This window comes from Crocodylus porosus, unplaced genomic scaffold (genome assembly GCF_001723895.1).
Source record: "Crocodylus porosus isolate Cpor-Errol unplaced genomic scaffold, CroPor_comp1, whole genome shotgun sequence".
In the NCBI taxonomy this organism is placed as follows: Eukaryota; Metazoa; Chordata; order Crocodylia; family Crocodylidae; genus Crocodylus; species Crocodylus porosus.
The window spans coordinates 21,607,683-21,626,410 of record NW_017728909.1 but is presented as its reverse complement, the minus strand read 5'-3'; the positions used below and the strand labels follow the sequence as shown (position 1 = coordinate 21,626,410).

Sequence of the window (18,728 nt, the reverse complement as noted above, 5' to 3'; positions counted from 1 at the left end):
TTCCAGCTCCCCAGGTAGATGCCCCTCACCCGGGGCTGATGCCAATCCCGTGGGCAGAGGGAGCAGGTTCCCCTCCCTCAGGACTGCAGCCCGCTCAGGTTACCTAAAGAGACAGGGTGAGGGTGCAGTCTCTCTGCTGGCCTATTTTAATCAAATGGTCACAGGGCAGAGATTTTGGGGAGAAACCAAGGTGGCTTCCTGCCGCAGTCAGCACCCGGGGCGGGGCATGGGGCACACTCTTGCCAGCAACCGGCGCAGGCTGTGGGCACACTCAGGCAGTGCTGGGTCTGGGCCAGCTCTGGGCAGCCCCCGGGGCCTTGGGCACAGGCCTGGGCTGGGGCTCTCCTCCCTGCCTGCAGCCCTTGGCCCTCGGGGCTGTGTTCGATCGAAGAGGGGGCGGAGGATGGAGGGGCACACTGCAGCCTGGGGAGACGCAGTGGAGGGGGGCGGGGGGATCCAGTGGAGATGCTCCCTCCAGCGCCCACCAGGGGGCAGTGGAGCCCCAGGGGAAAAACAGGGCCAGGCAGTGGGGCCACTGGAGGGGGGGGCTGAAGGGCACAGAGGCTTGGGGACAGCCTGGGGGTGAGGAGGGGGGAGTCCCTGCCTGTCATGAGCCCTGGTGGGTGGGGGGCACTGAGTGTGTGGGTGTGCATGCATGTAGGTGCATGCATGTGTGTGCATATTTCCATGCGTGTGCCTGTGTATGTGCATGCATTTATGCATGCACATGCGTGTGCGTGTGTGTGTGTGTGCATATATATAAATAAAAGAAAGAGCTATGTTTTTCACATTCCTGAAGCGTAGCTTTTAAGAACAACGCCACAAAATGTGAGTTGGCCACACAGTACGTGGATGTGCAGGTGTAGCATGTGTACGTGTGTATACTCATGGATGTATACGTGTGTCTGGGCAGTCAGCTTGGGCACACCTCCTCAGCGCGGCTGGGTGCTGGGCCTGTGAACAGGCCTGGCCCATGTCACCTGTGTCCAGACACTGGATATAAGTGCACGCGTGCCCACGCGTGCTAGGTGGCACAGGGTCTGTGATCAGGGTGAATGCCCCCCCTCGCCTCCCCCATGCACTGGCTGCCGGAGCCCTGCAGGCAGGCGCGAGGCATGTGCCAGCTGTGGGGATGAAGCTGCACATCTGGGCCTGGAGCCCTGGGGCAGCAGCAGCGTCACACAGGACGGAGCAGGGAGGGGACATCTCAGCCCCCAACCCCAGGCCTGGCCAGAGCTGACCCCCTCGCCCAGGCTCGTCTGGCTCTCAGCCGCCCGATTGCCAGAAGACCCCTGCCCGAGGCTCTCCCCAGCAGGGCACAGCCCCTGCCAGCCCAGACCCAGCCCCAGACCGGGCGCAGAAGAGCCTCCCCCTCCTACCTGGGCGGGGGCCAGGACACACGGGCATGGAGCAGAGCCAGGCAGCAGGTGTTCACCCCCATCCACCCCCTAAGCCAGCTTCATCCCTGACTTGCCTGCTGCCTGCACGGCTGGGCCCTGACTGCATAGGAGCAGGGCCCCTGGTGCAGCCTCCAGCCCCGCGTCTCCAGGCCAGGTTGCGGGGGGCGCAGGGAGAGCTGCCTGCCCCCAGCACCACCCCGGTCACAGCACAGAACAGCCTGTGCACGGGCTCAGCGTGGAGGGCAGCAAGGAGCCTAGGCTCCTGTGTCTCTTCCCAGCACCTCCTGGCCGTAGGCAAACTGCAGGCATTCAGAGGTGCGCTCAGCTCCCTGCACGCAGAGCCCGGTGCTCCCTGTCTCCGGTGCCAGGGCCTGCTTGCTGTGCACGGAGATCACGGCCTCTCCCCTGGCCGGGGAAGGGTCTCGTGACAGCTCCGGGTAGCCCCATGCCCTGTGCATGCTCCAGCCCCATCCCACTTGGCACACGGCTGATGTCCACCCACCACGCGGACTGCCCCGGCTGGTGCTACGTGCCTGCCCCGGGCACTGGTTATGGTGTCTTTGCTCCGTGGGAAGGCCTGGAGCCGAGGGGCCCCAACGGGCATCGCCCCTGGCGGTCGCAGGGAGCGGGTAAGGAGCTAGCACAGTGATTCTTGACCGAGGAGCCCTTGAGAGCCGTCCAAGGGTGCCGCAGCGCTAGCGCTGCGAGGTGTACAGACACGCTCCACACGATTACCCCAGAGATTTCAAGCAGAAGCCCAGACTCTTATCAGCCCAGTTCCCTCAGCCTCTCCCCGTCCTGTGCCCCAGCTCTTCCGAGAGGCCGTGGGAAATGGGTTTATTGAGTCTGCAGAAGAGAAGACTGAGGGGGCTTGAATATCTGCCTTCACCTCCCTGCAGGGGGGTGCAAAGAGGATGGAGCTGGGCTGTTCTCAGCGGGGGCAGATGGCAGGACAAGGAGCAACGGTCAATTTGCACAAGCAAACGCCGTTCCTTGCCAAAGATCCCGTGCAGGGGCAGGGTGCACGGGCCACAACGCGCAGAGAGACCTCCTGAGCCTAGACTGACATTTTACGGAAGCAGGACCTGCTTTCCCTGGGGCAGGATTGGGCGCGAGGTCTGCATGACATCCAGGTTGAGGGTAGTTTTATGTAGTTTAGACGATGGATGCATCTGAGCTGCTTTGGACAGGGCTGGTCCTGCTAGACGCGACTCTGCAGGTCCCTTCCAGCCCCGCTTCTCGATGAGAGCTCTCCGTTGAGGCCTGTCCCCGAGGCAGGGGATGGAGCACAGACCCTGGCTGGGCCTCGCTCCAGCACGAGGGAGACCCAGACGGGCTTTTTTTTTTTTAAAATACTTTATTTTTCAATACTGACATTACAAAAAAAAATAAAATAAAATAAAAGGAAAGAAATACAAAAACCCCACTATAAAACATTCAAGGTCTCAACGAACCCAAGAAAGACACAGCCGCTCGACCCCGTGCCCCTCACCTGCGCCTTTGAGCTCCTGAGATCATCACTGCTTCTCCACGGGGTGGCTGCAGGCTTCTGTACACACGATAATTGTACATCTATCTGTACACCGCTGCACCGCACGCCGCGCTGCCCCGACCCTCCCCGAGACGCACGCAGGCGCCGGGAGCCATTTAGCCAGGAAGCAAACTCAGCACCAGCCCGGCAGGGTCGTGAAGGAGACCCTCGCTGCAGACCAAGGGGGCACGATTTTGGCAGCGTCTTCGCCCCGCCTCTTCCCCGAGCCTCTTCGGAAGATCAGCTTCCAAACTGTGCCCAAGCGGGGTTGTGCGCGAAGGAGACGCCGGGAGGGGGAGGAATATAAAAACTCCCGGCGGGAATCCAAAGTTTAAAAAAATATGGCATTTAAAACCCAACCTGCTCGGGCAGCTTGCCTGGCACTGCTCCTCCCATCCTAGAACGACAGCCTCGACTTGCCCCTTCTGTAGAAAGGACACACACATGCACACCCCTCTGGCTCCTCCACCTCCCATGCCAGCAGACCCCACGGCTCTGCTTTCACACCCACCCTCGTACTCCACACAGCTCATGCTCCAGCAAACACGACGTCCCTATGGCTGAACTGATCCCTGCAAGAGTCAGGAACAAGCCACTCGAGGAAAGCCACAGCGGGCAGAGAAAACCCTCTGCGAGTCTATACAGAAAAGCAGCAACACAAACTCAACACACCGAGCCACGAGAGCTCACCCCCACAGACCGCTACACCACCCCTTCTGTTCCCTTCATGCATGCACCTTGGCACCCCGCAGCCCGGGATGCCGGTCTAACATGCTCCGAAGTGGATGCTGAGCCGCGACGGCGGTGAGAAGGGTGCGGGGGGGACAGCCGTGACCGACCACTTGGAAGTGCTGCGTTTTCGTACGGCACAGTTCGCCCCCCCGATCTCGGCGCAGCAGAAAGGACTGCAGCAAACGAGATGCTGCGGGCCCACATCCGACAGCAGCTAGGGGTAAGGATGCAGCATCTCTGTCCCACGTGCCTGCGGGACTCCTCCAGTCTCTTGGTCCCGGCGGGGACCCAGCCGCAGCGAGCCTGGCGGCAGAGACACAAGGCAGGCAGGGGCCGGTGGAGTCCTATTTACAGTGCATGAAGCCGCCCGTGCGAGGCAAGCTGATCCCCGGCCAGAACGGCGACGTTTAAGTGTGCAAGATCAAAACCACGGCGTGAAGAACCTCCCTGGGCGCGGCGGCAAAGCTAGACCCCTAGAGAAACAATCGCAGCTGAGAGAACCGGCAAGAGGCAGCCGGGAGCCCGGGCCCCCGCGCCCCGCGCGGCCGGTGCAGACGACAGAGGGCAGGCGAAGGGGGCAGGACCTGGGACAGGAAAGGGGGTTTTGCATGTGCAAGTGCGCTCAGGCACTTGTGCTCCGCGGAAGCCGCGGCACGGGCGAGACGTACTGCTGCCGGGTCCCGGCGCCCCGCGTCTCTAGGAGCACGGGAGGTGCTGTTTGAGGATCTGTCTCGTCTGCGGCGCTATCCTATCCGGGAAGCGGATTTTGAACTCCACGATCAAGTCTCCCCGCTGGGTGGGGGCTTTGGGGAAGGGCAGCCCTTCCCCCCGCAGTCTCTTCACCGTGCTGGGCTTGATGATGTCGTTGCAGGGCAGCGGGATGACCCTCCCGTCGAGCGTGGGGATGTTCACCGTGCAGCCGCACAGCGCCTGGAAGGAGCAAGGACACAGCGATGAGCGCGGCTGAAGGTCCCAGAGCCCATCACTCCTCCTCCTCCCCCCGCAGCAGACCCAGCGGTGCCCCAGCTGGGAAGCTTGTTTCCTCTCTCCAACACTGCGGGGGTTCGTAGACCTGGCCCACGGCAAGCCAGGGTGCCTGGGTGGGCGCAGGGGATGGGGACCTGCTCTCCTCCCTCACCAGCCCATCAGGAGCAGGGCAGGTTTCTCTACAGCCCCATGCAGATGTGGCAGGGAGCTGTGCAGCCCCCACGTGCATCTGAACAAGCCAGGGGTGTGCCTACAGGTGCGAGCTGCAGCACCTCGCACTTCCGCCGGTAAGGTGGGATGCAAGAGCGCTACTCAATGCATGGCATCAGGAAGCATGGCCGAGTCGGCCAGTACCTAGAGGATCTCCAGCCATGGGGCAGAGAGCAATGGGGAAGGTGATGGGGGAGCTCATGGGAAGCGGGTTTAAATCAGTGCTGTGGGAACAGAACTAAGGGCCCCGCGTGCATGGGAACCGCACAGATAGACGCGACCCCAGCCCAGGGCTGCTGCAGGCTGGGACAGACACAGCAGGGCAGAGCTGGCCATGCTGGCGGGTCTGGGGATCTCATCGAGTCCAGCCCCATGCTCCGGTGGGGGGGAAAGTAAATTAAAAACCAACCCCATTCAAACCCTCCTGGACACGTCCTTGTCTGACCGGCTCCTAAAGCTCCACCATCAACCCTGCTGCACAGCTACCCAGGCCCCAAAGAGCGAGACCCCGTGGCGCAGAGGATGCTGGACCCCGCGCCCACTCCTAGCAAGCGCGGGGCACCTGGACATCGCATGCGCCACGTGCAGATGCAGGGCCGCGCTGCAGAGGCGCCAGCGCCTTTGGGGACAGCGGCGTGACCTCTGGCCTTCCCCGAGCGCCTGGGGGCTGGCGAGAAGCGAACAGCAACAGAGAGGACTAAATTTAGCTTGCGGCCGTGCTGCCCGGCCCCTGGCCGCGGCGCGTGCTTCTGCTGCTCGTCAGCTGTTGCCCTTGGCAGAGCCCGGCGCTCCCCGGTGCGTCTGCAGCGCGGGGACCCGGGCGATGGCCGCGAGCCCGCAGAAGCTTACGCAAGCCGAGGCCGGCCCCGCACGGGGCGCACCACGGGAGCGCGAGCTCTGGAAGGTTCTTGCCCGCCCGCGGCGGGACGCCCGGCCCAGGCCGCGCGGTAGGGTTACAGCCGCGCACCGCTGCCTCCCGGCTAGTTTTGCTGGCCGACCCGTGGCTGTCCGGCCGGCGGGCCCTGCGCCCCTCTGCCAGCCCTTGCTCTTCTCACTCGCGATTTAGGGCTGTTTGGGTGGAGATTTTGGCTGCACAGCTCAGCCCTCTCCGGTCCAGGCCAGCAGCTGGCACCGACAGGATGCAGCACGTGAAACGATCCCAGCGGATGGGAATCTGAGTCCCATGGTGCCTCTCCCCCCTTGCCCCCTTACTCTGGGGCATGCTCCCATTGCCCCGGCCCCGTGTCCCAGGGCTGGGGGAGCTACAAGGAGACACCTCGCTGCAGCCGGGTCTCCTCGGGGCTGCGGGGGCACTGCCTGCATCGTGCATAAGCAGGTGGGGGCAGTGACCTCCGGCCCCAGGTTTGGGGTGCAGGGGCCCTTCCTTCCACAGCTGCCCTGCATGCCTGAAGCATGGGAACTGGGGCCGCTGGTTCCCCCCGTCCCCCTAGACTTGCTGGGCTGGAACGGGGACCCCAATGCACCCGGGGGCCGTGCAGCCTCGCTGCCAGATGGGCGCTGTGACGGAGGAGCAAACGGCTCTCCAGCACAGCCCCCAGAAGCCGGCCCCTCCTCTCCCCTGGCGTGCAGCTATAATCCCCCAGGCAGGGGCCGAACGGCGGTGCTAGCCCCCCACGCGGAGCTGCAGGGCTTGCCTCCACGTGAGCCGGCAATGCGGCACGCAGCTCCGGACGTCCTTAAATGACTCCGGCAGCTCCCGCGCACGTGGGCTGCGCCGCGGCTCCCGGCAGGGGAGGCTGTCACTGGCGATGCAGCGCGAGGTTTCTGGAAAAGCAGAATCCGCTGGAGCGGGGCAGGGAGGGCCGGCTCCTGCCCTGTGGAGCCAGGGGAGGGAAGACGGGACCGGCCATTTCCAGAGCAGGCAAGGCAGCGTCTCCTGCGCGCCGACCTCGGAGCCAACGGGGCAATAAAGAGCGCAGGGAAGCCGCCACTTCCCCCCTTTCCCGTGCACCCTCAGACTAGACACTGCCCATCCTAAGTGGAGGGGAATGCAGCTGCCCCTGCGGCCCGGGCGAAGTGCCCGTCGCACCCTCTCCGAGGAGGGGCGCTGTGCTGCCAGGGGCTTTCTTTAGTGGGGGGAAGGACATGGGCAGGGACAAGCGTGACGCGGTGCCGGCACTGCCGGTCTTCACAGGGCTGGGCACTCTTCCCCCGGGAGCTGCTGGGAGAGGTCCCCGCTGCGCCGAGCCATGGGGGCCAGGCCCGCTGCCCTGCTCCGCGGGGCTCAGCATCTCTGAAGACGGCGAGGGTGCCCTGGCCTCGCAGGCAGGTCTCCGGCGCTGGTGGTGGAGACCGCACCGGGCCACGCTCTGGCAGCTCACGGGCCGGTGCCAACGGGAGGAGCTGCGCGGTGCCAGGGCCTCGCCGGAGCCTTTCAGGCAGCGTTGGCTTGGGGCTCAGCCCCGACGCCCTCCTCCTCTCCGGGACTAGCTCAGCCAGAGCTGGCTCAGGGGCCCCCTTCCTGCCAGTTAGCCCCCTTCATGTCTCGCCGCCTCCTTGCCTGGGTTTGCAAAATCCCTGGAGCCCTCGTTAGCTCTGGTAAGGGGTGAGGGCACTCCACGTCCTCAGAAAACCAGGCCGCCTCCGCTCCAGACGGAGCAGCAGGAGAAGCCTGCACTGATTTCCCCTGCCACAGCCCTTCTGCAAGACACTGGCTCCGATTAAAAAAACCACAGCCTGCCAGAAACCGGGAGCCGGCCTTGGCTACAAGAGACACGCGAGGTGAACACCGACAGCAGGAAGCGGAGGGAGAGGAGTAGGTAGATGTTAAGCTCCCCGGGGTGCAGGTCCTCTATTCATCGTGTCTGTACAGCGCCTTGCACGTGCACGCCGTGCCCCTTGCCGCAGCACGATGGGGTGAAAAGCACCATCTTCGGCTTCGCCAGCAGTTAGCAAGCTTCACGGCTTTGCTAGAGGGTACCTCTCTGTACTACCGAGCTGCCAGGTAGTAATCTAGGTCAGAAAACCGTTGCAAAAAAAAAACCTGTTGGGAAGCCGCATGAAGCAAGGGCACCTGAGGACAGCACCAAGCACCTGCAGCCATCCCCGTGCCGTGCGGTTTCAAGGTGACTGCGTCCCCGTAACGGCAAAGCGAAGCCGAGAGAGAGGAGTTGGGACGCTGGTTTTGCTCCGGAGCCTGCAGATCCGTTTCAAGTCCAACGACCCCATGAAACACCCAGCGCACCTTCCCGATCCTCTTCATCCCTACCCGGAGAGGCCGTGTGCCAGGACGGATCCTGGTGCCACCTGCCAGGCGCACGATGAACCACATCAGGGATTTCGAGGGGGTTTGGCTGCAAATTTAGATTTTTTGGGACTGTGACGAGCCAAGGATGAGCCTGCTGGGACACCCAAAACATGGTGCCCCTGGGTGCGGTGCACGGCAGGGACCCCAGACTGGGGATTTGGGCATAAACCCATACACCCAGTTGCACTGGGGGAGGGGGGCAGAGGGACCAGAGAAGAGACGGGCTCATTAACAGCATCCCTTTTATAACCCTGGTTGCTCTGCAATTAGCACAGGTCCTTGCCCTCCCCCCAGCCCCTTCTTGCCAATGAAGCCACAGGAGAAATTCATGATGCCGGCTACCAAAATAACTTTGGTGCCCGGCTCAGGTGACCCTCCCTCCTGCTGGGATGCAGCTACCCGATCGGGAAGGCAATGCACCCCGGCCTCAGCTGCCCGGCACCCAGGGACCAGGCTGCTTCTCCATGCCAAGGAGGGAGATTTCCTGCTGGAGATGGCTCCGGGGCTGAGCTGACAACGCAGGGGCCGATCTAGCCGGACGCTGGGCCCTGCTCTGCTCCTGGGAACGCCGCGATCTCTGGGCTGCACCTGGCAGAGGACGCTGGAGCTGTGCAAGTCGTGGCGCTGGGGGAGGAAGTCGAGTTTCCCACCCCCCCGGGGATCCGCACCCAGGCAGCGCTGCCCCGGCGAACCCGGGTCCCCGGGGACGGTGCCAGAACCGCGGCGTCGCCGCTTGCTGCCTCCCACGAGCCGCTCGCAAGATTTGGAGAGCGGGCAGTTTCCTCCAGCCCACATCTCTCTGGGGAAACCCTCCTGGCTGCGCCTCCCACGGCCCTCCTGGCAGCGCGACAGCTGCTCCCGCGGCCGCCCCACTCCCCGCGGGGACGTGCGAAGACAGGAGCACCCTTTGCTCGGCCTCTCCAGCTTAATCACTGCCCCCAGGGAGAGATAACCAGCATCTGAGCACAGGGAAATCGGGGAGGAGAGGAGCCGTGTCCACTTGCTGGCCTTGCCCCCAGTCAGGCAGCCTCTCCGCCCAGACACGGGGCAAAGGCTGCGCTGGACCAGAGCCTCCGGGTCACCTGGCTTGGCAGTGCCCCAAGGTAAGGGACGCAGTCTCCCTGGGGCACAGCTCCTATCCCACAACAGCGACCAGCCCTGGGAGGTCCACGTCCCATGTCAGCATGCCGGGGCCCTGGAGGCATGTCAATGGAGAGGTGTAAGCCCCAGAAAGGTGCTTCTGCCCCTGCCCAGCTCAAGGGCAGGGTCCGAAATCAGTCCTGTGCCTACCAGGCAAGGATGGGGCTTCCCCCAGGAGCCACAACAAGGTCTGGCCCCTGCAGTCCCTGCTCTTGCTGGGATTAGCAGGGCTCCCAGCTGCTCCAGCCACCCTTCCCAGGGAGACGGAGACCCAGCTACGTCACCCCTATGCCTGCGGGAGATGCTGGGGGAGGAGGGGAGCGAGGGGGCTGGCTCCTTGCACGCCTCCAGAAAACTTGCCTCCGCTGTTGAAGCCACAGTGGCTCTTTTGGAAAGAGCCCGCTCAGCCCCTGGGTGGAAAACACCGACCAGGGCTGGGCTAGGTCAGGCCGCCACGGCTCGAGGCGCTCCAACGCCTTTGAAACACGGGCTTTCATTCACAAGCACGCTGCTGCGCTCCCGCAAGTAGCTATGGCAACAGCTCCGTGGCAGAGCCGTGTTCGGAGAGCCCCGCCGGGCACGGCTTTTTTTTGGATGAGGCGAGGCGAGGTGAGGTGGTTGAGGCAGGAACGAGGTCACGCGAGGGCAAAGCCTTCAGCTTCGGAGGGCTGCAGCGCGGCACGCCTGCACAACCCAGCGGCATCCCGCGACCCACGGGCACCCTGGAGGGTGGTCCAGGCCCAGCCCCGGCAGGGGAGGCTGCATCTCGGCCACCCCAGGCAGCTTGTCCAGTCTCTGTTTGGGAAGAAGACTCTGGCCGCCCCAGGCAGCCGGCTGCAGTGTCCTGCCGAGCGCGTACAGGTTGGATCGGGAGCCCCCAACCACCTCCTGCCTTAAGAGCCATGGCAGGCAGCTGGGACGGCGACCAGAGAGATCCCCGCAAGGAGGAGCCTGGACGAGGCACCTGAACAGCTCACGTGCGTCTGGGGCTCACAGGTCCGTGTGACCAACACGGAGACGTGCACGAGCTCGGCGAGCATTGCTCCGCAAGGCCCGCACCTCCCCGGAGAGATCGGCGACATCAGACAGAGCCACGCGCCACACGCGTAAGCCTCTGGCTTGCACAGAAGACACGCGGTGCAGAGGACCGGCCTGCAGAGGAGCTTGTCCCCCCTCAGGCAAAGCCACTCCCCACGGGACACCACCTTCCACCCGGCTCCAGCTCCCAGGGAAAGGCAAGTCCTTCGAAGGAACCCTGCCCTCGAGGCACCCTCCAGGGGGTTCGTGCCTCTGCCCCGCAAGACCTGACCTGTTGGGAGCCTATTTGGATGAAATGCATTTGAGGACCAACGAACTACCTCTGCCTCTACAGATCCTGCTCGTTAGGGAGACGAACAGCAAGTTACAGCTGCCAGCCGTGGAAGGAGAGATGCAGCTGCCAGCCGAGCTCATTAAGAGGTAGTTCAAGATGCTTATCTTGCTGGGCTCCAATGGCCCCAGCTGACTTCCTGCCCTTTGGGCGGGGGGCTGGACTCGATGATCTCCCGGGGTCCCTTCCAGCCCTGATGTCTATGAAACCTATGAAACAGCAGCAGCAGCAGCATCCCACCTGCGCCGCGCTGGCTCACAGGCCGCTCTCTCCCCACTCCTGCCTCTGCACCGCTGGCTGCTTTGATGCTCTGAGTCCCATCAAAGCGAGATCACACACTGTGCGGGTCTGGTGCAAGCCCCGATGCCTCTGGGTTGGACCTGAAGGCAGAGCGACGGTGCCTGGCTCCAGGAGAAGGCGCTGCGCGACAGACAGCCCCACCGGGGAGCCTCCAAGCCCTCACGGACGTCAGCCGGAGCCCTTGGCACAGAGCGCTGACGTGCAATGATGTCAAGCTGGGGGGTTTCCAGGCAAAATGAAGCCCCCCAAAACGGGCTGCAGCCATCACACTCAGCAAGGATCTCTCCGGTCATCAAACACCGTGTGCCAGAGGGCGAGGCTGGTTCACCTGGCTGTGCCTGTATAGCTTCCCTCCCGGCTCTACCCACAACTTCCTCCGTGGCGACTGGACATGGGCAATTCAGCACGGCATACAGACCCTGCCCCAGCCCCGCGCTCAGGCCCTCCTCAAACGGAGGGCTGCTCCAGGCCCTACAGCCTACCCACGCGCTGCTCTCCAGCGCACCCGAGTGGTTTGGGCTCGCTGGGCTGGGAGAGCAAGGGAGAGGCAGAGTCACACTGAGGCACGTTCAGAGCAGCGGAGGCTGACCCCTTCTTTCAAGGCAGAACCCCCCCTCCCCCCAGCCGGAGATGGGGCCTCGGTCTGTCCACCCCTCCTCTCCGCTTTCCCCCTGCCCGACACCACCCTCCTCTGCCCGGCCCGCGCACCCACCTCTTTGAGGCTGATGGCCGCTGTGTAGACCACGTTCGTCCCATCCCGCTTGAAGTGCGAGTGCGGCTTGTCCTTGAGGATGAAGACAATGTCGGCCGGGATGTTGTCTGGCGTGGCGTCGCCCTCCTTGGGGAAGGTGATTTTGGTCCCTTCCTTCCACCCTCGCTTGATGACAATGTTCAGGATTTTGTCCTCAGTCCGCATGGTGCGTCCGTCGGGGTTCAGCCGCCGCCGCGTGATCTTCATCCGCTTGGTAGAGCCGTGGTAGATCTCCTCCAGGGACACCTTGAGCTCGTGGATGACGGGTGGGTCCTGCACCTTCCGGCGCGTGTGCAGCGGCTCCGGGTGCCGCCGGTGGACACCGCTGAGGCCGTTGAAGCCGAAGCGGCCGAAGGCGCTGAACGGGTCATCGTCATCGTCGATGTCCATGTCCTCCTGCTCGAAGCCATTGAACACCCGCGAACGACTGCTGGCGAAGAAGATGTCGAAGGGGTTGGAGCCGCCGAAGAAGGAGGCGAAGGTGGCGTGGGGGTCCCCGTGGAAGGTGTAGTGGAAAGTGTTCCCTGAGCTGCCGGAGGAACCACCACCAGTCTTGAGACCTGGAAGAGAGTGAGAAGATGTTAACCCAGCTAAGCAGGAAGGCATGTCCCCCGAGACTAGGCGTTTCCCAGGCTCCTTAGATGCTGAGCCCCCCTCAGAAAATGCCAGCACTCGTGTTTGGACAACAGAAAAAACTCCTAGAGCAATTCTTCCATTGCAAACAATTCAGCTAGCCCGCGACAGGGCAGGATGGTTGCGACCCACCGGATTCTTGTTGGAAATCTCTGGGTTTATCCTGTGAAATGAGTAAAGGTATTTGCACGCAGCTGAGACACGCATAAAAGGATCTCAAGACACTCCATGAGGCAACGGGGTCCAGACAACAGCGTTTGCACCGGGAGAAAGAAAACACGAGAAAGGGCCACGGGTTTCTGGCTGGGAGCGCGGGGGGAATCTGCTTTAGAGACAGACACCGCACCCCCGAGCCTACCTGCCCCAGCCGTCGCACAGAGCAATTCAGCCTGTTAACTGGCTAAAAGCCGCAGCAGGGTGCCGATTAGGGAACCCGGGGACCATATGGACTAGGCAGTTGCTTGCACTTTCAGACTCAATTAGCCCCACAGATTACGTATATGAGCAGTCCGTAATGCCACCGTGACTGTATTGCAGACGTCAACAATACGTTACACCTGTCTCCAGCCCGGTTCAGCTGCGATTTAACGGGTGCCCCAAGCGCACGGACGGCGGTGGTTTGACAGAGGCGCGTCGAGAGAGTTAGGGAAAGCTCTCAACTCTCCGAGCGACTGCTTACTCGGGACTTTCTCACCGGGATGGCGTGGCGGTCAGCACCCACGTGCTGGTCACCCGCACAAAGGCAGAGGCACGGGGGAGGGAGAACGGCCCTGGGCCCGAGCACTGTGCAAACAGAGTCGGGGTTCAGGACTGCGAGGGACAGGGCTGCTCTGGGGGGTCAGTCGAAGGCATGCAAGGAAGAGGATGTAAAATCCCCAACTCCCAGCCAAGTCCCAGCGTGGGGGAGAACCCGCTCGCCTGGCTCCTACTTTGTGAGGCTGGACAATGTCACAGAAACTGGGTATTTCTTTCTTCCGGGAACTACCTGACTTCCTTAAAGCAAAGGCTTCTCAAGGGCCCGCTCCTCCCCTCCTTGACTGCACCCTTCACTCAGATCTTGCCTGTAACTCAAGGGATCCCCGAAGCAACCTGCAGCACACGTAGGGCTGCAGGCAAACGCCTTCCCGGGCTCCGTTCCTGTAGCCACGCGCTTCACCAGCCTATCGCTGACCGAGGGGGTCAAGAAAGGCTCAAAGCAGGATGGGCTTTGGGACTCTTTCCAGCTCCCCAGACACAACAGAGCGCTGGCTCAGGAGAGCTGACGCGTTCCCAGCCCTACACCAGGTAACAGCCGGAGGCGCTCATCGGACAGACCCGACAGCTGCTCTTTTTGGTTGCATCTTGATGGATGCTTGTGTGGATGCTGAGCCTGATCTCGCTGCCTCCCTCTGCCTGAGAGCAGGGCCCTGGGCCCGAGCACTGTGCAAACAGAGTTGGGGAGCAGGGGCAGATTTAGCCTCAAGGACCAGAGAATTTGCCCCTGAAGTTTTCAGACAAGTGCCAGGGCCAAGCACGACCCAAAAGCTGCAGCGACACGCAAGCACCAGCCCACCGTAGGGCATGCCGGGCTCAGACAAGCAGGCACTGTGCATGCCCGGTGCCAACCACTGCAGCTTGGGGGTCAAGGTCCTGGCCCGCTCCCTGGGGCACAGCTCCTAACCCACAACAGCTACTAGCCATGGATGTCCATGTCCTACTGCAGTCCACGCTATGGCACATTATTGGAGAGATGCACGTATTAAACCTCCCTGGGATGGCCCCCAGCTAGTACCACCTGCTCGCAGCAGCCCTGGGCAGCAAGGGGCTCAAACGCCAGGACAAAGCCACGTCCGGCTCTGCCAGGCCCTTGCACGGCACCTTGCAGTCCTTGTGCCTCGAGGGCACCTCCGCTAGAGCCATGCCACTGCTGTTGGCAGCGGTGTCCACAGGTGCCTGCTGTCCCCCGCGGCCAAGCAGCGGTCCTGGGCTCCTTTCCCACCTGTGGCAGTTCAAACCCCTGCAGGACAGCACCTGAACCCCTCGGAGGGGCACCGGTGGAGAAGGATGGGCTGGGAGAGGCTCTGAATGGCAAAGGCGCAGGCTGCCCGGTCTCATACCAATGCTCCAGCGGGCATTGGTTGCATTCTCCCCAACTCTGCCTTCGAATCCACCCTCACCACTGCCAGCCACACACAGAGGCTTTGTCTGGATGGGAGCTGCCCTTCAACTCATCCACTACACTAGTGATGCAATTCACGGGCTCAGCCACGTGCGTGCAACGTGCAAAGGGCGTGGGCACAGACCACCTCAAACTTCAGCTGCCCTCGCTGACGTGCGTAGCTCCATCAGCACCCATGTCCCCAGGCGCCGCCATCCGGGTGCCTTGCACGGGAACGCTTCCCCTGCCACTCCGTCTCAAAGAGGCTCACCAGCTACTTTGGCAAGTTTCTGCTGCGTTTGGCTCTCCAAGGAGAAGATGCAGCTCCACCCAAGAGCAGCGAGAATCCCCATACGAGTCTGTGGGAAGCACGGAGAGCTTCCCACCTGCCCCGGAGGGCACCGAGGCGTCGGTGACCCCTGCGCATTTGCGGCAATGCCCCGGAGGAGCCGGTGCACCTGCCGAGGGGTCTGCATCCCACTGGTCATGCTGGCTGTTTGTACCAGGCCTGCAGCTTTTTCAAGCGCTAAACTCTTTTGCTGATAAACGCACATGCTATTTCCTGCTCTCGTGCTCTGCAGCAAATTGGGTTGCGAAATCTTCCGCGTTCGACTAATAAGGCCGCGTGCGGTGGAATGTCTCCTTGCCCCCTGCCAACCGGGAGACAACAGCCGGGACTTGGTTTCAAAACAAGAACCTATTACTTTAATTGGGAAAGGCTTCTGGACATGTAGGTCAGGACGTACCAGAGCAGAGACCAGCGGGACTTGGAATATAAACAGCACCGCTGAGCAAGCGGGGGGAGGGGGCAGGCCGCCAGAGCCCTCGTGTGAACGATGGCCATGAGCAAGAGCTGGTCCCGGGGCACGCACGGGCTTCCTGCCGCCGGCCTCGGGGGCGAGTGGCGGCAGCAGGGTGAACCGAACCACGCTGGTCAGGGCGCCTCTACCGCTGACCACGCGGGCAGGGCACTCAGGAGATGGGGCCACGTGCCCACACGTGGCTTGGGCCCTCCACGGGGCAGGCATCAGAGCCACCGCACTTGGCCAGGAGGGTAGGAAGACAACGCTCGCTCTTCCCAGCTCTGGACTAGTAACCTGGTTTCGGAGGCAGGGATGAATCATGGGGATAAATCCGGACACGCCGCCCACGCCCCGGGCGCAGCGCTGCTGGCTGCGGCAGAACATCGCTTCCCGGCTCGCCACGGCGTTCGGGAGCTGGGACGCCACGCGACCCCCGCGCCTCCCCTCCCAACCGGGCTTGGTGCCGGAGCCGCCCGCCCCCCAGCCCCTTACCTTCCTCCCCGTACTGATCGTAGACGGCCCGCTTCTTGGGGTCGCTCAGCACGTCGTAGGCCTCCGCGATCTCCTTGAACTTCTCCTCCGCGTTGGGGTCCTTGTTCTTGTCGGGGTGGTACTTCAGGGCCATTTTGCGATAGGCTTTCTTGATCTCGTCCTCGTTGGCCCCGGACTGGATGCCCAGGATCTTGTAATAGTCCTTCCCCATGACGGCGTTGCTGCCCGCAGCCGAGTACTTATTCCTGAAAGCAGACGGACAGGGCTCTGTAACGCACGTGACAGACCCCGTCGCCCCGCCGCCAGCCGTGCTCAGCACCCCCCTGCTCCCCCGCGAGCCGGCCTTGCCCCGGGGGACCGACCTGAGACCCCGCTGCACGCCCGCGCGCCTGGGGCCGAGAGCGGGGCGCCAGGAGGCCAGGCGCCTCCGTGCCGCTCCCAGCTCCTCCTTTCTGGGCTCCCTCCCCGGCAGCAGCAAGCCGGCAGCGTCCCTCACCCTCTTTGGGGCAGCGCTTCGAGACGTACAGGTGAGAAGTGCCAGGCAAGCGAAGGGCATGGTTAGGAGGATGCCGACAGACCGCGCGGAGCCGCGGCCGAGGACCGCTCTCCCCCACCCGCGCGGGGCCGGAGGGGAGTCTCCACCCCAGCCCCACGCGGGGAGAAACAGCAGCAGCAGGTCAGCTTGTAGGCACACACGAGCCCGTGAGCAGCGAGGGCAGACCCCCCGGCCGTGCGCGCGTGACGTTAAGGGTCAAGCCACACCACTCTCAGACCACCTCGGGCTGGGCGTCTCGGCCTCGCGCCAGCGGAGGCTGGAAAGGCAGCAGGGGCGCCGTTCACCTTAGGAGAACTTCAAGCGCTTTGTTCCCGGGAGCGATTGATGTTCAGCTGCGGTAAGTGCTTCTCGCCGCGTAAGAGCTGTAATTTGTGTTGGAAGAAGACAAAGGGATGAAGCCGTTAGACAGAAACGTCTTGTGATGGTGGGAGGCTATTTTTAAAAGCGCCTCGAGCCTGGCGTCGACGGCGTTAGAGAATCTCTGGCTCGGAGGGAACGCCGCCAGGAGCCGGGGAGACCGGGCGGCCCGAGGCGACGGCTGACTCGCGCCCGCGCGCGGGGCAACGAATCGCTGCCGAGAGCACGGCCTCGCCGGACGCGGGTGGGCCGAGACCGGGGAGGTGGCCGTGCCTGTGCTAGAGCATCGGGAAGCCGCGGGCACGTGATGCCAGGGACAGGGGAAAGAGGCAGGTGGCAGCGCTCCCCCAGCACGGCTGCCGGGGACCGAGAAGGACCAGTCCTGGGAGAGCAGCTGGGGCGGCCTTGCTGCCCTCCCAGCTCTAGCGCAGAAGCCATCCGTCGCGCAGGCTCAGGCCCCCCTTCCCACTGCCCAGAACAGCACTCCTCCTATCCCAAACCTGCCCCGACCCGTCCTCCATCCTGGCTGGCGATCCCACCACCTCGCAGGCTTGGCACTACTTGGTCCCACCACGGCGGTGGTGGCTGGATGTGCCCGGAGCCCCTAGCACAGCACCTCCAAGCCCCGTCCGTTCCCTTCGCCATCCAGGCCCCCGTCCCCAGCGTCCTCAGTGCAACTCGCCTGACTTCACTCCTATCCAGAGCGTCCCAGGGCAAACCCCAGCCTCACCCGCCGCCAGGCTGCTCCGGCCATGCCCAGACCCTCGCTTCTCCAGAGGTCCCGAGCTCCCCGGTGCCACCCGCCACGTGCCACGACCGCTCTCTGCGCGTGCCTCCGTGCCAGCGCCCTCGGCCACCAGGCCCGCCGCCCGCCTCCTTTGCACACCCCATCCGGAAGGCCTGCGGCCCCCGGCTCTCCTCTCCAAGGGGTGGGAACAAAGCCGCGAGCACGGCCACGTAGGAGGATGCTTGCGAATCTGTCCCCGTTGCATCCCATCCTCTCTCGAGGTTGTTGCCCGCTTGGAGGGGAAGTACTTTGGGGCAGAGACGACATCTCTAGAGCCACGAGATGCCCCAGGCTGTATAAAATTAGGGCGTTGTTCTTCCTGTCGCTCAAGTGCAGCGACAAAGAGCGACAGCAGCCACCGGCTGGCATCAGGTAGAGGCTTCCTCCGGCACGAGGCTGGTCCAGCAGCTCCCTCGTTCACGGCAGCGTTGCGCGACGGTCTGGGAGATGCCCGCGGCTCCTTCAGAGATCTGCCCGCTAGGCACCAGCTGGCCCCCAATGGCTTCGGAGGGCATCGCCCTCTGTCCTCCCACCCCAGCGCTGCCACCATACGCGGCGGTCTGGACAAGCGCTCCCTCCACGCTGGACACAGGCAGCACACGCTGCGTTAGGGCCCGACGACTAGGCGCCGGTTCTTCCATGGGCCGCTGGCGCAAGCGCGTGGCAGCGACGATCGAGGGGAGAGGAGGACATGGCTCATCGTCTGCAGCTGGTCTCGCTCCTCCCTTGAAAGCAGCATCCTCGCGTGCCCGAGGGGGCGGGGAGGATGCTTGCACACAAACCGTGATTTCCCCCTGGGCGGTGGCGCTGGCAGCAGGGAGAGCGATCCAGCGAGTCGCATGTCCAGCCGGCACCGTGGGAGACCCCTTGCTGGGGCGGTGCATCCTACTGGCATCCTCGGGTGCTTTCCAACGCGTGCCCGTGGATGCACGCGCAACCTGGTTCTCTCCCCATCGAGGGGATAACGCACGGGGACCAGACGCCATCCACAGTTAAGTCGAACTTTTGGACCGGCTCCGGGAAGGCGATGTCCCTGGCCTCGGGGATCCAGCCTGTCTGCTCCTCGCTCCTAGCTGCTGCAAGGTCCGGGCTCTGCTTCCCGCGTCGCCAGTGGGGCAACATCCTACCCGGGGGCCCTGAGCAACACCACCGCGCCCCTCTCAGCTGGCCAGAACGCTGCTGCAAGCCTCGTTTCCTCTGGGCCCACTCCTTTCTCCCCAGAACCACTTGCCTTCGCTCTCCGTGGCCCGTTCCCCCCATCCCCACCCGCGTGAC

At 63.6% G+C, this 18,728-nt stretch overlaps 1 protein-coding gene across 7 annotated transcripts in view; it reads right to left on the bottom strand.

Moving 5' to 3' along the window:
• Positions 1-2,853: 2,853 nt before the first annotated feature.
• DNAJB5 (DnaJ heat shock protein family (Hsp40) member B5) overlaps positions 2,854-18,728 on the bottom strand; it is a 19,965-nt gene continuing 4,090 nt past the window's right edge. For 3 of the 7 annotated variants that reach the window (XM_019531885.1, XM_019531880.1, XM_019531879.1), the window contains exons 2-4: positions 15,754-15,998; positions 11,650-12,248; positions 2,854-4,593 (exon numbers count right to left, since the gene is read on the bottom strand). In XM_019531885.1, the coding sequence (XP_019387430.1) occupies positions 4,360-4,593; positions 11,650-12,248; positions 15,754-15,964 (1,044 nt within the window). In that variant the 5' untranslated portion in view covers positions 15,965-15,998 and the 3' untranslated portion in view covers positions 2,854-4,359. Of the gene's footprint in view, positions 4,594-11,649; positions 12,249-15,753; positions 15,999-16,529; positions 16,858-18,728 lie in introns of those variants that run through there. The other 4 variants (XM_019531882.1, XM_019531883.1, XM_019531884.1 and 1 more) reach the window with 3 other exon arrangements.